This window comes from Pagrus pagrus, assembly GCF_965226575.1.
Source record: "Pagrus pagrus genome assembly, chromosome: 6".
Lineage (NCBI taxonomy): Eukaryota > Metazoa > Chordata > Actinopteri > Spariformes > Sparidae > Pagrus > Pagrus pagrus.
The window spans coordinates 7,182,009-7,196,313 of record NC_140190.1 but is presented as its reverse complement, the minus strand read 5'-3'; the positions used below and the strand labels follow the sequence as shown (position 1 = coordinate 7,196,313).

At 41.0% G+C, this 14,305-nt stretch overlaps 1 protein-coding gene across 7 annotated transcripts in view; it reads left to right on the top strand.

Moving 5' to 3' along the window:
• LOC311258480 (cyclin-dependent kinase-like 5) overlaps positions 1 to 14,305 on the top strand; it is a 45,400-nt gene that overhangs the window by 12,704 nt on the left and 18,391 nt on the right. For all 7 annotated transcript variants that reach the window (XM_084354784.1, XM_084354782.1, XM_084354781.1 and 4 more), the window contains one exon: positions 14,192 to 14,237. Coding sequence is in view for 6 of the 7 variants with exons in the window: in XM_084354782.1 (XP_084210908.1) it covers positions 14,192 to 14,237 (46 nt within the window). In the remaining variant the exon portion in view is untranslated. The remainder of the gene's footprint in view (positions 1 to 14,191; positions 14,238 to 14,305) is intronic.

Sequence of the window (14,305 nt, the reverse complement as noted above, 5' to 3'; positions counted from 1 at the left end):
CTCTTGCTTATTCCAGTTTACCCACGAGGTCATTGACACATAAGACATGTTTGCTCATGTTAGATTACAGAGCAAGCTAACCTATGTTTGGCTCTCCGTTGACCCAGAAAAATGTTTGTAGACTATAACTGGACATTTTTGCACACGTTCTTCACATGTTGTAGTAATACAGCGAATTCAGAACCAGAATCTTCTAATATAAACGAGTACTGTATACACTTTGTGTGGGCTGGGGTTGCTCGTCGTTCAGGAGTTTATCTTATGTTTCATTGTGTGTTTACCAAAAAACCTCACCTTTCCTGCAAATGAAACAGAAATGATATTGTTGGATTCACTGAAAAACAAATAAGAAAGAAACAACGGAAGTGGCAAATTGAGTTGTTGCTGTTTCAGGGTCCTTGGATGTACGTCACATTTTCTGTTTATCAGTAGTTTCACTGCTGTTGTAAGACCTCCCACCCAGCTCTGGGATCTGTTGATTTACAAACCAAACATTGTGTGTCTAAGTTGAAACTTACCTCTGAAGTGAGTCAAACACAAAGGCTTCTCTCTAGCAGCTAATCTAAATCCTGGATAAGGCTTGTGCATGGCTATTGGCAGGTTTTTGGCATACAAGGGTTTGGGAAATGTCGGAGACTATAGGGGAAACATAGCTGTGGTGAGTATTTATTTAAGCGTGGAGCGCCTCGTAGGAATGCACCGAGTGGCTTATCATCTCATGAACTGGTTTCCCCAGCCACTCTGACGACAGAGAGGTAAACCATTGACAGCATCAGGCCCCTGTCCCCTCAGTTGTGCTTAAATGATTCAGTTTGGGAGATCTGAAGCATTGAATTATCTGTCATGTGTTTTCATTAACCGTGGGAGATTTATAGAATTAAGCCTCTTTATGAAAAGCCCTGGCCCTGGCTGCGGAGGTGTTCTGGCTCCATATTATCACTGGATCTCAGCCAGAGTGTAAATGCACTGCTCGAAGTAGTTTGCATCAATGAGAAAGTATCTGCCCATAGAGGAGAAAAGTCATAGATGTCATAATAAACCTCCAGGACAACATGAAAGGACCCTCAAGTCGCTATGAAAATCATTGTTTCATAGTAGTATGTGATGACTGCTACACAAAGACTTCTCGGAGGAGATTTCTGAGCAGGTGTGTGTGAGGACTCATCCACTACTTTAAAAAATTCAGAAAAGATGTCTCTTTTCCATATCAAAAGAAAAAGTACAGGCTGTACACTCACATTGTTTTCGATAAACATACACCTGCTATGTTTGTTTTTGTTGACGGTATTTAGGCTCGTTACCTCCTTACCTAATTGCCTGCTTGACTCTCTGCACGTATAATATGAGATCCCATTACAGTGTTGACAGAAAGCATATAGAAGCAGCAGGTGTCAATGCAGGGCTGTGGACATGTTTATCACTCGGATAGCCACATTCATGTTGCATTTTGCATTTGCTTTCCCTCACTTTTCACAACAGTATTTCAATATGCAAAATGCTCTGGATGAAAGTCTCAGAGCACTCGAGATCCCATGAGGCAGTGCATCATGCATCATGCATGCTGCATTGTATTATATTTAGATTACATTATGAATAGCAACGAGAGAAAGGCTTGTAACCTGCAGCACACCGAAGTCAGCAGCTTACATTTTGGCGTCTGACTACGGCAAAATACGTTCTGAGTATTGTACAAAGCAGCATTATGATTTAATAAACATTATGGGTTTGTATTTTTACACTATGACGACACATATGTATGAGACGTGAATGTATAAAAATGAATTGAAAACCAAAAGTGATCAGTTGAACACATTTACCTTTTAAATACAGTGTAGCTTTTGATATAGAGCTGAAACTCATCACTCAAATATATTTAATTTCAAAATAAAGTATCATTTCATCATTTAAGTTGATATATTTCAATCAGAACTCCTTTCTGTGGAAATGTCAGTTGGGACGAGCTTTTTATTTTAGCGCCTTGCAGTTTCATTTAGGGTCATTTTCATTTACGGCCCATCAGTGAGATCTGGGCTCATGCGGGCACCATTACGTGTATCACGTCCAATAAAACATGGTCACTGTAGCCATGACAACGTGGTGCGTAATCCATGAAATTCACTAGAAGATGTAAAAAAAAAATGCAGAAGTTATCAATAATATTTAACATGACTGGAGAAGACGAAGAAACAAGGACAAGATAATCAAACCCAGATGTCAGCAGAAAGAAGCTCTAATCGTAATACATCAACTTAAATGATTAAATGAAACTTATTTTAAGATTGAATACTTTTAATTAATGAGTTAAAGTTTTGTATAGAAATGACATTGCATTTAATTCCAGTGCATTGATACTCTATTTCATAATTAAATATATTAAATTGATAAGTAACCGTCTTATATTAATAGTTAGACTATATTCCCATGAAATTGTATTTAATGTGATAAGTAAATATATTTAATTGATCCCTATTAGTTCTCAGTTGGTGGCTGTGTTCTGAAAAGTGTGATTTAAGTGTAGGAAGGAAGTCAGTGTACATGTCTAAGCGTAACGTGAACAAAACTTTAAAACCTTAACTCGTCTGTAAACATCTCTGCCCGTGTCAGATAGATTTCCATTGGCATTGCGGCTCCCATGATCCTCCCTACTTCATGACCATCCTTCATTTACTTTTATTTTGTTTCGATTGAGAGCTGCATTCAAGAGTTGTGGAAATTTTAACTTGGTGTGTGTGAAAACTGATGCAGCCTGATCGCATATTTACTGTAATAGCAGGTTGAAGTTAAGCTGATTGGAACAGAAAAGAGCGACCGCTGACCCTGATGTTCCTTCACAGAAGCTAATGTGATGTTGGCCTGAAAAATCTAAGTGAAAGACGTCAGCTTGAGTTGATTGTAGACAGAAATACCTCCTGACAGGGATGTGCGTGCATTAGTTGACATGCTAGTCAAAACAGTCAGCTAAGTTAACAAGCAGAGTGTGTCAGCATTTTCATTAATTACAGAGAACACACACTGTGGACAGCTTGCTTTACGCAATCAATCCCATTCTTAAAGGTAAACAAAAAAAAAACTGTGAGTCGAGAGCAAAGAGCACAGCGAGTGTTCCTCCGAGCTGCAGAAGCCGTCACGTGATCACACCAGTCATCCTATTATTAGCAAGTGAGTGAGAACATATGTGGCACATGCCAAGAGGAGTCTACAGGCACAATGCTAGCCTCTTATGGTGAAGGCTCCTGGCAGCTCTAGTATGGCACGGGCTCGTTTTTTCCTGGCATGGTTCAGGTTCACAGAACCCCTGAGCGCTAAAGACAGATGCCAACACAGAGCCGTTCTTAGTGTGTTCAATGTGCAGCCAATGGAGAAGCAGCATGTACAATCCAGGCTGTGGTATTTTAAATATGATAAGGCCAATATCAAACCGTATATCATGGCCTGTTAACACACCAAACACCATCCTACTAGTGTTAATTTAAGATAGACAGGCACTATAATGTTTATACACCTTCCTCTCATGGTGTATGGCTCTCAGCCTTGAGCACATATCTTATGTGCCAGCTAAAATGGTGCTGTGGGTGCCTCTGCTACCAATTAAAACGATGGATAGCGCACACATAAAATTTTAATCAAATTTGTACTTCAGCAGGGTTACATCCATCTGCTCTCTGTCTTTTATTAAGACTAATTAAATCACCAAAATATCTCCTTCACGTTCACTCTGAACTCTCAGAAAACTGCTAAAATTCCCTAGAATTAATCTTTTAATTGAACATCCACATTTAGTGAGGGCAACAGATAAGAGTCTATTGACCTGTGCCTGTATTTGTTTCTTCCATTTCTGCTTTTGCTTCTTAACCTCCGGCTGCTATTTTGAGACACAAGTCAAACGTCTTGGCCTTAAACGCTTCACACGGCCTACTTCACATTCCTCAAAGTGAGGAACACATGTCCACATTAATGAGAAGATGTGACTTATCACCACCGTATACACTGCAAATGTCTGATTTAAAAGACGATCTTCTTAAGACAATCTGAGCAGTCGGCTTCAGCGTGAACTAGCTCACTTTGTGTTGTAGCGGTAGCTTGATTTTCCACTGGTGAAGGCTAGAATATCCGTATTGCTTTTCTTGCTGTGAGTTAGATAAGAAGGTTGATACCACTTTCGTGTCTGTAAGGTAAATGTGAAGCCACTGTGACCAGCCGGTTAGCTTAGCTTAGCACAACGACTGAAATCAGAGGGAAACAGCTAGCCTGGCTCTGTGTATAAGCACAGAATCCATCTTCCAGCAACTCTAAAGCTCTCCAACTAACATGTCATATGTTGTCTGTACAGTAGTATTCGCCGGACTGTTTCTTGGCAGGGACAAGTCACCCCTTTGAGTCTCCGTCGGTTGCCTGGCAACTGGTCCCATCAGAGCCAGGTTAGATGTTTTTGTAAAGAACCAATCACAATCTTAAAGGTCATATTGATAACATTTTTATGTAGATAAATCATTTAAAAAATAATAGCACATCTACAGAGCTTGTGCAGAGTATCTCTTTTCCTTAAAAACATTCCTACGGCTGTGAATTAATAATTTAAACATGTTTGTCAGGTCCAAAGTGATGTTATGTCAAGAATTATAACGGTTTGTTTCAGCTTCTAAAAAAAGTTTGTCAGCCAAAAGTATAACGCCATTAATATCACGTGGTATCTGAGTTTCGTCAACAATCAAGAGTCTTGGTAGTTGGTAGCGTTTGCAATGTCAGCCAGCGTTAGCAATGTTAGCGGTTAGCAGTGTTGTTGAATTCATGGAAAATTGGATTGCATAGTGTGAAAATGAAATTAAAAGTGAGTCTTTATTGCGAACCTTTGGCTACACTTGTCTAGACAACCTTTGATCTGAATCATTTTGTTATACACACATAAGTACAACACAAATGCTGTCAGGTTCCTGTTTGTGATTCTGTGATTTCCTGTTTTATTTTGAAGTTTTGCCCTCATGTGTCGTGTGTTTTCCTGTGTTCACCTGTGTCTTGTTTGTTAGTCAGCCCTGGTGTGTGTATATTGTCTGTGCCTCATGTTTTTATCAGTTCGTCCTGTGTGATTCACCTGTTTGTTCACCTGTGCCTGACCCGTGTTTTCCAGTGACTCGCCGTGTCTCCTCATGATATGTTTTCTGGTTTTTGTTTCTCACTTTTTCCAAATCAGTTTTTCCTGATTTGTACTTTGCTTTTTGTTGCACTTCGTTTGAGCTTTTGTGTTACTACTTCGTATTTTTGGGATTTACACTTCTTGGTGGTTTTTGTATTTATGGTTTTTGTATTATTCAGCTTTTGTTAAACAAAGCTCGCCTTTTGTTCCTCATCCTGTTTGCATCCCTGTGTGTTCTTGCGTTTGGGTCCTCACTTATTTTTACCACAACATAACAAACACATACACATTCTCATCAGGCACCATGGCTATTAGCTATAATAACGTGTTTCGCTGATCCCTGAGCTGTGCAAGAGAAATCAGCCCCATAAGAGCCGCTACAACTGCTAAAAGCAGTCAGTGGATGATGTCAGAGTTGTGAGAAAGAAAGTCTTTCTCTTTCTACTCTGTATGTACCGTAAAACTAGTCATATCAGGACACCAGGATGAAACATTTTGGTTGCACATGCAGTTAAGAGTTATCACTATTTCTTGTTGCGTGTACTGTGATTGTAATGAAGAAAAGCATGTACTGGCACATTATTAGATCAACAGAGACTGGGATTTTGCATTTCTGACAACATGCTAATCATGAGAGTCAACAAAGAAATAAGCAACACCTGCTGTGACGTCACTAATTACGGTGTGTAAGTGTAGATGTGCTCAAAAATGTTCTGCTCGGTGTGATCCGTGGATAATTGTCTCTTTATGCTGTGTCACTTTGCCCACTGAGAAGAAATCTATTATCTGCTGGAAATGATTCCTTTAATCTTGGCATGGCTTTTGCCTGTGACTTTGAGTTGTTAAATGGAGATGGCACACAGTGATCTCAAATGTGAGTAATTAGTGTATTGACTAGATCTATTAAGCCTATCACTGTTTTAAGAGCTACATGTACCATCAAGTGAGTCAGCGCTGCTCTGCAGTTATCTGTTGTTTGTCCTGTCCTAATCATAAATGTTCCTTTTTTTACATTATCTTTTATTTTGGCATTGCTTCAGCTTCGTTTTTTTAGGGTGTGTAACCAATGGCGCTTTTTCCACAGATAATGGAATTGATGCGGTAGGCTTAAATTTTTATTCCTCCTAAATAAGCTGAGTGGCTGTCAGTAACATCGAGATTTATTAAGTGGTGAGAGAAAAAAAAAAAAAGTCCATCCGCCCCCTTTGAAGGGAACAGTTATTTTTGCACCCAGTGAACGGAAACTGGGACAGGAGTGGAAAAAAAGGACTTTCACATCGAGCCTTAAATGGGTCACCTTGAGTGGAGCACTTGTCTATGTGGTCCTATCAGGAGCCAGAGCGAGAGAGACAGAAGGATGTAGAGGGGACACACGTTTCCTGTCTGAATGTTAAAGTCGACATTGTCCCCTGATAGACAAAGGCTATTTCAAGTCTAATGCTGAAGCATTGTACGATGCAGACTGTCAGGCCCAGCCCACCTGTTGATGTACCCTCTGTGACGGGATTTGGTCTTTTTTTCTTCCAGTTAAATACATTATGATGCAAACAATAGATTTAAAGCACTACATTAGAATACTGTGTACTTGTCCAGCATTCAGGTCTGCTTATTGATTCATACATTCAGAGTTCCTCTTTGGCTTTCACTTTTACCCCAGTCGCTGTCCTGCCTGACTGATTTGTGTCTGCGGTTGGTACTTGTCAAAGCAGCCCACTCTATAATCAATCAGCACATGTGCATGTTACTGTAAATAGCCCAACGAGACTGATGTTGCAGATTGAGATTTTGTTGGTGTAAAAGTCTGCATGGATGGATGAAGACATTGATGAGAAATTAATTCTTAGATGCATCGCAGTTCTCTCTCGAAAGATTTTGTCTCGATGCAGAAAATTCATTAATCATTAATTAATTGCGAGGTGACAGTTTTGTAAGAACGGGGCTCCAGGCTCCTTACCGCTGAACCAGTTTGATGGTAAAACATAACATGTGCGTCCTCTTTACGTTCTAAGCTAGGCTACTTTGTTTGCCTCGGTGTAGGCATGTTTCTTAAAAAGGCAGCCCGTCGATGAAGTGCGTCTTCAAATACACAAATTTGTTCCACTTAGAAATACATAAAAGTGTAATTTAAGATCGTAGCAACATTAAATGCATAGTTCGGAGCTGAATGTCTTGGAGACATCATGACAGATGTGTTACACGCACGCCATCTTGGCTCTCTGTCCCAGTTTTAGTGAGGACGGCTTAGCGTGAGCAAAGATAGCACAAATACACAATGTGAAAAAATAAACCATGAATAGAAATAGGTGTCGTTCTATCTAGTCTAGGACATGATCGTGGCATGCACGTACGAAGCGGCCTTGCTCTTTGATGACCACTGAGGAGTTGCACCGAAATGTAGTTGTACTCTCTGCAGTGACAATAAAGGCTTGAATTGAATTGAACTCATGCTGGGGACAGATCCCTGGAGGTCTTCTAGATTGGCAATGTGCTCTTTTTATTCTCATTCCACCATAATTAAAAATATCAGCTTATATATAGTGCATCTTTGAAAGCATAATCTGTTAAAAAATAATGATCTACTCTGACGTCTAATGATCCTCCTGTTGCGTTACCTAAGATTACATTTGTTGAAGATCATTTAAAAATATATTTTTCATCTGGTCCTATCGTCCATCCAAATTTTCATGCATCAAGAGTCAGCAAACATCACCCCAGTTAGCAACAGCTGGCATACTTGTCCATTCTTATTCTCTTTATGCCCAATATTTTGGCTCCTGACTGGCCAGTTAGTGAGAACATTTTTGTTTACCTATTCAATAAAGGGCACGTTGCACAGTAATAAAAATTCATACACCTTCACAAAATAGAAAACTTTTCACAAATGTGCTTCTTATTACAAATAAAGGTCACTGGCACCAGCTACTCCACACACACAGTGCACAGGGTCTGTCTCCAGTGACTCCCGGGGTCTTTTGTTGCTGCCATGTTGAACATCACCTGCGGTCCTCTGCACAACCTGAAGTGCTGGTTCAGCAACCTGCTGTCGAGAGATGCTCAGTGGGGCAGAAGAGACACAGCTGTCAATACACAGAGCGCTGTGTGCATGTGTCAAGAAATGTACTTGAGTTGCAACAGGAATTAATATGCCGTCCCTTCTCCTGTGTTTTGTTTGAGGTAATTTCCCTGCTAGCGACTTAACTTTCTGATGGCTTTCCACTCTAAGCGTTCATCATCCCAGAGATCCACCAGGCTGTTATTAACGGATGTCACAGCCGAGCCGCTCGTGTTTGATCTCCTTATTTGGACAGCGTAAATAATGGCATACCATGGGATGTTGGCAATTTGATCATGTTACGCTCCGTGCAGAAGCAAGCCTTTGACACACAATTGATGCCCTTAATGCTCGGTTCACTGTAGCAGTTTGGCAGCATGTGCTTCAGACCAAATTAAATATATGACGGCATGATGCACAAAGGAATGTTACACAACCCAGGCATGACTGCATCCTCCACTGACTAATTGTGCCTTGAGATGACTGAAGGTTACGAACAATGAATATCTTGATAATTAATTATATGCCTTTTGTCATTTCCCATGGGTGTTATTAGAGAGTTACAAAACTGGCGTCTCAGTGGTTGGGCGATTTCTTTTGAATGGTCATATGATGATGTCCACGGTGAAACATCCTGATGGACGCTGACATCGTTGTTGGAGTGGTGTTTCTGAAATTGAGGTCGTGTGTCCCCTCAGAGTTGCCTTAAGGCAGGAATTACTGGTTGGCATACCACTGTAGTCACTGCCGTTTCCCACCATCGCTCTGACCGACCGATCTCACCCAGCCGGGGCTACTGTCTATCGTCAGCACCGACATACATCCATTTAAAAGGCTCTTCGTCTCGGCAACACATGCCTGTAATTTAATCAGTACGTTTCGTTTATAATCCTTTGGGACTTTTTGTGTCTGTGGCAATTGGAAAACAGAAACAACATTATAACAATTACAGTCAAAGACAGACATTTAACAACAAAGTGCTTCACATCGTCGCCAACAAAAAAGAATATAGATATACCAAAATGCAACCGAGACACACAAGGGTTTGTTTAACAGAGCTGTACTCGGAGGTGTAAAGGATCTCTGTTCCGCCGGCGTGATAAATCACTGAGGACTGCCCGTTCTTTTCCTGCGACTCGGGTCTCACAAAGCAGTGACATACTGTGTTGTTGCCGACCCGCAATCTTACTAGATTAACAGTGCTACAGAGTTTGTTCTTGTTAATTACAGACAGTTAAAAATACAAGGCGATGAAGCAGAAAGTTAAAATACTCTCCACAAATGAACTATAGAACAGAATCAGTATTGTCTGTCCACTCCAGACTGATGAATCTTCCATGAGAAATAGATTTGTTCCTCTTCTGTACTCAGCTGTGATCAGCCTCTGAAGCTTGAAACAAAGTTAGCCGGTTTGCTATACAATAGAGGTTAAGCTCAAGCAAATGCAAGTAACAATGGGATATGTAGACGCAACGTTACTGCACTGAGCAACAAACTTACTCTGTATACGTAACGCAACTCTGAGAGGACACACTACTTTTTTCATGCTCTCTGGTGGGTTGGCCTTTAAAATCACGATGTTACAACGGTACAGGGCCCAGTAGTCGATGACGGTCAGGCCATTGGCGATGGAGGATGGCATCGTCAGTCGGTCCAACCCTGCGTCTCACTGTCTCCACTTTGAAAAAGAAACGACTTTGAAAAGATTCTTGCAGCATGACAGCAGATGTTAGCTCAGATGTTTTGCAGTGTTACTGATTTAGGTGTGGTCATAAATGAAAGTTTCAACCCTCAGAGGAGTGCAGCAGCAGATTGCTGCTGAATAACTGTTTCAATAAGTTTGAGCAGTTTATAGGATTTTTCAACTAAATAATTATTTCACAGCTTTATACATAGATTTACAAGTTATACATAGCTTTACAAAAATAGATTAGATTGTTTTTTATATGTGCTGCTGCATATTTTTTGTCTCACTTTCACTGAAGAATTCTTTTGTCTGATAAAACGTGCTTAACTCTTTTCCTCTCCTGTTTCGGATATCTGTTTTTGGGTGCCCTACGCTCGCAGGTATCGAAAAGGCGGTCTTGTTTGACCCGAGACCGCAATCTGTGCTGTTCAGGTCGTGGGAGAGGGACAGCACGTTCATAGTAAATAACAGTTTACCCTGCTCGGTTTTCTCTCCCACACAAATAAGCCTCGCAGTCCATCGCCACATGGGAATTCCTAAAGAGCTTAAAATAAAACGTTACACAAAAAGGGTGAGAGCAGCTGGCGTGCTGCACTGATCCCTCCAACGTGAACATAATATACTGTAAAACTTACTTAAACAAATAAGAGATCAGTGTGTGAATAAGTGTGATATCATTGGTTTTGTCGTGTTGGTTTCCAGGAGCTCTGCGGTGCTTTCTGTGGTTTGTACTTGAAGCAGAAATAACATGAAATGACTGATGTTATGTGTTGTGAACTGGAGCAAATAATCTAACAGGTTAACTTGGGTCTCTGGAGTGGAGTGACCCTGGGTGGTTGTGTTGGTGTTTAGTGAAGGTGGGGATGATGGGAGTGCTCCATGTGAGGAGGACTCTCTCGTACGCCCTTCACAACTCCAATCACTGCTGTTGGCGCTGGCGAAGTCCGAAGTTGTGCCGCACCTCATTTGTTCATCTGACAAATCACTGCTTTCTTCACCCTCTGAAGGAGTGTGTTTACTTCAGGCTGCTGCGCCCACTTCATAGAGCTGGAGTGTAGAAAAATGTTTTCTAGTGTCTGTCATGTCAACAATTGGTGTCCAGAGGGATGTGTTGAAGCCTGGATGTAGGTATGCTGCTTTTTGGCGAATGGGTGGTGGAAACTGGATGGGACTGAAGTGAGACAAGCGAGCACCAAGTAAACCCGTCAATCAAGTAGACAAGACTTCATTGATACTCAAAGTTCATACTGGTGACATTTTTATGTTGATGATTCATTAACGAAAGATAATACATCTACAAAGCTTGAAGAAAGGTGCAGAATAGATTTAATGATAAAAGATAGAATGATAGACATTATTATGGTCGTTAATCAATCACTTTAAAATGTGTCGGGTCCAAAACTATTGTTTTATTTATCTCTGTGTGAGAGTTCTGACAGTTGGTTCTGGTTTAACAAGGTTTGTGAGCTAATAGTGTAATGTGTCACATGGTGTCTGTTTTTTGTCGGCATCAACACTCTTGGTAGATGCGAGTTTGTGGAGAAAAAAAACTTTAAAATGTCTGGTGCATTCTGTACTGCCCTAACATTAGCTAGCTAGCGTTAGCAACATTAGGTAGCTAACGGTAACTTGAGGGGGCAGATGATTTGAACAGCGATGTTGTGTTGTTAATCCAATGGAAGGAGGAGCTGGAAAGCCACAGTTAGTGGCTGAATGTGATCAATAACACCTTTAATTCCTTTTAGAATAAATCTTCACCATCAAGAACCCCGTTGGGAATCAGCCATTGAGACTATGATGTCTTGACTCTGTAGGACCACTTCAACTCCACTCTTATGTCTGTAAATATTTAGCTACAGGCAGCAGGTGGTTAGCTTAGCTTAGCACAAAGACTGGAAACATAGGAAACAGTGTTATTGATTCATTGTCTATTATTTTCTCAATTCATTGGTTAGTTGTTTGGTGTATGAAATGTCAGAAGCCTAAGATGATGCCATCAAATGTCTTGTTTTGTCCACAACCCAAAGATAGTCAGCTAATCGACATATCGCTGCAACTCTAATTAACATATTATATCTAATTTGTTTAATCTGTGCAGAGATATAAAAATGACAAATTGTAATTTTATGGGGAATGGCAGAACAATTTTTTGGCCAGGCCCTAGAGTGTTGTTATCGCTGTGAGGGTGCCAGGCGCTAGTGTGCAGATTTATGGGGTTTTTCCACTTGCACATTTGACCACGCCAAGTCAAACCGCGCCGCACCGACTTGCATTTCTCATTACCAGTTTTACAGCACGGAGTTGAGCCAAGCCGCACCCAGAATTTACCTTTCCTGGAGACTTCTGCGGTACAAAAGTAAAGAGCTAGATGTGAAGTAGAGCTGCAACAATTACTTAATAAGTTGTCAACTATTGATTAATCGGTCGAGTCATTTTTTAAAGAAAAAAAAGTCATAATTCTCCGACTGCAGCTTCTTAAATGTGAACATTATCTGGTTGCTTTACTCCTTTGTGACACTAAATTTAATGTGTTTGAGTTGTGGTCAAAAAAAGACGTCATCCTGGACGTCAACCATTTAAAAAAATATATTTCATAGACTGAACAACTAAATAATTGACTGAGAAAATAATTCATCAAGATAAATCAACAATATAATCATTTTCAAAAATTCTGATCCTGGTTATTTGAAATCACTGTAGCCACTGATCATGCTTTATTTCCTCTATTACTGAACAGCATTCAGACACGTGACAGACGATTGTACCCTACAGCACATCGTCTCCCTTCACTCAGGCTACCTGTGCATGTGCACAGTACAGTGATGCTCGTGAAGCTGACCCTGCTGTGAGTCATCTTGCATTACTCCGAGCTGGGAGGAGGGCTCACTGTTCACTGTGATCCATGTTGGAGTGGCGCGATGCTGCCTTTGGCTTTCTGAGGGGGGGAAACTGGAGCACGGCTCTGAGCCATAGGCAGAAAATATCAGGCCTAACTAGGACATGTCGCGAAACGGGGCTAGCAGTGGGGCGTCTCTCGCAGAGAACTATCTTCATGGAGGGATGATGAGAAGTGTCTGAGAAAAACAGTGACTCAGTGCTGATAAGTTCAGCTCAAGTTCTTTGTTCCATGCATAGTTGCCTGTAGACAATTTTCTTATGCATGTGAAGCAAAGTCTACTTTTGACCGTTCTCATTGGGTGCATATCCATATACTGTATGTGACTGGATATACCCCTCAGTCCAGGGCTGTAACTAACCATAACTTTTATTATACATACATTACTTTTTCTTACTTAATTGGTCTTTAAAACATCAGAAAACAGTGTAAAAGGTCCATCCCAGTCCCCTGGACTACATGGTGACCCTTAAAATGCCTTGTTTTGTCCAACCAACAGTCAAAAACCCAAAGATATTCAATGAAGGTTTAATGAGAGAGAAAGAAAGACAGGAAATTCTCACATTTAGAACCTGTGACCATCAAATGTTTGGCATTTTTGCTTGAAAAATGATAAACCGTAAATGGATTAATACTTGCACAATATTTTTTCTATCAGAGACGGAAGGCAGACCAAAATGGGGTAACACAACAGGCACCTTGACAAAGACTGAACTAATGACCAGACTTAAATACACTAACGGGGATGAGGTGCAGGTGGAGAGAGGCAGAGAAACACATTGGAGGGGAATCAGTTGAGGAAAGAAGAGAGCAGGGAAGGAGCTGATAAACTGGGACAAACACTGGAAACAGGGCAGGGCAGATAAGGCTGATGCAGGGCAGGTGTGGAGGGAAAGTGGTCTGGGGAAGAACACAGGTGAGCAGGAAACAGGGCAGGAAAACAGAAGGAGACATGCTAATTTAGATGCAAATTGTTTTTTGATAATGTGTGTGCTATTTTTTGGGCCTTATTTGATAGGACATCTTGAGATATGACAGGAAATGGGATGAGAGAGGGGGGTGATGACATGCAGCAAAGGGCCACAGGTCGGACTTGTACCCTGGGCCGCTGCAGCGAGGACGCAGCCTCTGCACATGGGGCACACGCTCTAACTGAGCTACTGTGGCGTCCCTTGTGTGTGCAAATTTGAACTCAAACGTGTTTCTACAGATTAAACCAATTATATCTTTTGAGCTAAAGCCCACACACCTGAATGTACAACTGTGTTGTACCCGTTTGTCACACTGGCAGTAGTAAAAGCAGCAATCCTGTCATCGTGTTTTCATCTCCGCCGCCGTGTGTTTTGTGATGATGTATTAACAGCAGCAATGAACAGATAAGATAAGATTGATTTCTCACTTGCTGCTCTGTGTTTTTTATCACAGGAGACAAATGAAATTGTGGCTATTAAGAAATTCAAGGACAGTGAAGGTAAGAGGGGAACACATCAGTGTTTTTTTTATTGTCGAACCGTTCCATGTCTTTCTTTCTGTTGGGGT